This window comes from Brassica oleracea, chromosome C5 (genome assembly GCF_000695525.1).
Source record: "Brassica oleracea var. oleracea cultivar TO1000 chromosome C5, BOL, whole genome shotgun sequence".
Taxonomy (NCBI): Eukaryota; Viridiplantae; Streptophyta; class Magnoliopsida; order Brassicales; family Brassicaceae; genus Brassica; species Brassica oleracea.
Window position 1 is genome coordinate 39,998,527 of NC_027752.1, and position 2,623 is coordinate 40,001,149.

Below are 2,623 nucleotides of genomic sequence, written 5' to 3' on the forward strand. Positions count from 1 at the left end.
ATCTGCCAAAGACTGAAGCTATTTCTCTCATCAAACTTGTCGATCTTCGCGATTATTCCAGACATCTTCTCACCAGATCACGAACCCCGAGCTCTGATACCAGTTTGTTGTAACAATTGTGAGAAGAAACAGATGCGGAAACATATGAATAAAAATGATGTAACAATGACACAGAGATTTAACGTGGTTCCCCAACTTGGCTACGTCCACGGGCAAAGAGAGATCTTATTATTGGAGGCGATATTGAGTTTACAGAATGCAAGTTCAGGGTTACTTCGAATACAAGATATATATAGTAACATCTCGCATCTAAAACCCTAGACTAAACGGACTCATGGGCTTAAGCCCACGATCAGATGTAACATCCATAATAACTTGATGCAACGATGTTGATGCAACCGAGTCGGGTATGATGTACATGATGTAACATCCATCGCCTAGATGTAACATCCAGATTCAAGGCATATCAACACCTTGTGTATGGACAGGTTTAAGATGTGACACAAGAAGCCATCGGGTCACTGGGATCGAAATCGGGAACAGAGGAATCTCAGAAACCGTAACTTGTGATCTAAGAAACCTCTCATCTTTGACTGTTTTTGACGTCATGGGTAACAACTTAACCGGTAAGATCCCGAGTCTTGCTGTGTTGAAATCTTTAGAGAGGGTTCTCGTTAACGACAATGGCTTCACTTCCATCGATGCAGACTTCTTCACCGGTTTGAGTTCCCTCCAGTTTGTGAATCTCGATAACAATCCGTTGCGTCCCTGGAATATCCCTTACAGCTTAACGGATGCGACTTCTCTTGTAGTTTTCTCCGCCGCCAACTGCAATCTTTCCAGGGAAATCCCTGACCTTCACTGGAATGTAACGTTCCCTAATATGACGACTCTGACATTGTCTAGTAACTCGCTCGTAGGTGAACTTCCTACGACTACAGGGCCGGCTTCGATAGGGGGGCGAGAGGTGCGACCGCCCCGGGTCCAGTCCGTTGTCTCCCTATTTCTTAATAGATAAGGGCCCGATTTTTTTTAAAAAATACGTGTATTTTAATATTAAAAATAAGAAAAATGGCCCAATTTTTTTATATGAAAGTATTTTTTATTTCCATAGATTTGTTTTTAAAAATACTTCTGGTATTTTGAAAAAAATACATACATCTATTAGATTTTTTTTAAAAAAATAATAGTTTGGAAATTAAATTTATTTTTGCCCGGGACCATGACACCATTAAGCCGGCCCTAACGAGCTTCGGGATCATATATTCAAATTCTGATGCTCAACGGACAAAACCTCAATGGGTCAATCTCGGTTCTGACAAGTATGCCTGTTTTAACGGAGGTGTCTCTCCAGGAAAACCGGTTCTCAGGTACCATACCGGACGTTCATGGTCTGACCTCGCTGAAAGTGTTCAATGTCAGTGGAAATAAGCTTACGGGTATTATACCTGAATCTATATTCAAGTTGTCGTCTCTTTCTTACGTGGGTTTGGGCAATAATCTTCTTCACGGACCAACGCCAGGCTTGTTCCCTGAACACGATAGGTTTGACAGGAGAGGTGTCAATAATTTCTGCTTAGATGTTCCAGGTGCTCCTTGTGATATGCGTGTTAACGTTCTGCTTCTTACTGTTGAAGGATCTGGTTTCCCTGTGGTATTTGCCGAGAGCTGGAAAGCAAATGATCCGTGTAATGGTATGTGGATGGGGATAACTTGTGTCGGAGCTGATATAACAGTTATTAACTTCAAAGGCATGGGACTCACCGGCGTTATCACTCCAAGCTTTGTACTTCTTAAAGATCTTATGGTTATCAATCTCTCTCACAACAATCTTACCGGTTTTATTCCACAAGAACTCACTAGGCTGAGCAAGTTGAAAACTCTAGATGTTTCGTATAGTCAGTTGGACGGTCAAGTGCCGGATTTTAGACCCAATGTTGTTGACACGACTGGGAATCCTGTCCCTCGACCTATCCCTGGTTCCATTGGTCCGTCTGCTGGAAAGATTGTGGGTTCTGTTATTGGTGGTAATGTGTCACTTCTTCTTCTTATAGGATTTGCTATTTTCTTGTGCGGCAAGATTACTAGATAATGAGTGAGACTGGTCCATATTAAATCTCTTGAGTACCCTTTTCTGTATATACTATTTGATACACAAAGATTTCATTGTTAATGTACTCAAGATGTAATCCCAAACAAAACTTTGTTTTCCAAGATCTTTCATCTCAAACTCTTTCTTGAGATATTCAACTATTTGGAAAATTGTATTCAGAGGTTCCTAGGATATTCAGAGGTTCCTAGGATATTCAGATCATATACTTTGATGATTATCAATATTGTTCTCGAGAACTTGCTGTACTTTCAGCTCAACATCTTCTAGTACTTTCATTATCCAGTGGACCATATAAATATGCAGTCACTACATCAACTTGCTGCAAGTCTAATTTTCTCTCTTATATAGCCAGACTTATGAGAAATCTAAAAGTAGTTGCATCCACCACATGGGAGTATGTCTCCTCATAATCTATTGCTGGTCTTTGTGAGAATCCTTATGAAACATCAGCTTTGTATCTCATGATTTCTATTCCTCACAAGATCCATTTATATCCACTGGTTTTAACAT

The 2,623-nt window shown here is 40.4% G+C and overlaps 1 protein-coding gene across 1 annotated transcript; it reads left to right on the forward strand.

The window, feature by feature from the left end:
- The first annotated feature begins 165 nt into the window (after window positions 1-165).
- LOC106292298 (receptor-like kinase TMK2) lies at window positions 166-2,092 on the forward strand. The gene is made up of 3 exons (XM_013727898.1): window positions 166-186; window positions 455-932; window positions 1,245-2,092. The coding sequence occupies exons 1-3, from the start codon at window positions 166-168 to the stop codon at window positions 2,090-2,092; spliced, it is 1,347 nt and encodes a 448-aa protein (XP_013583352.1).
- Window positions 2,093-2,623: the final 531 nt, after the last annotated feature.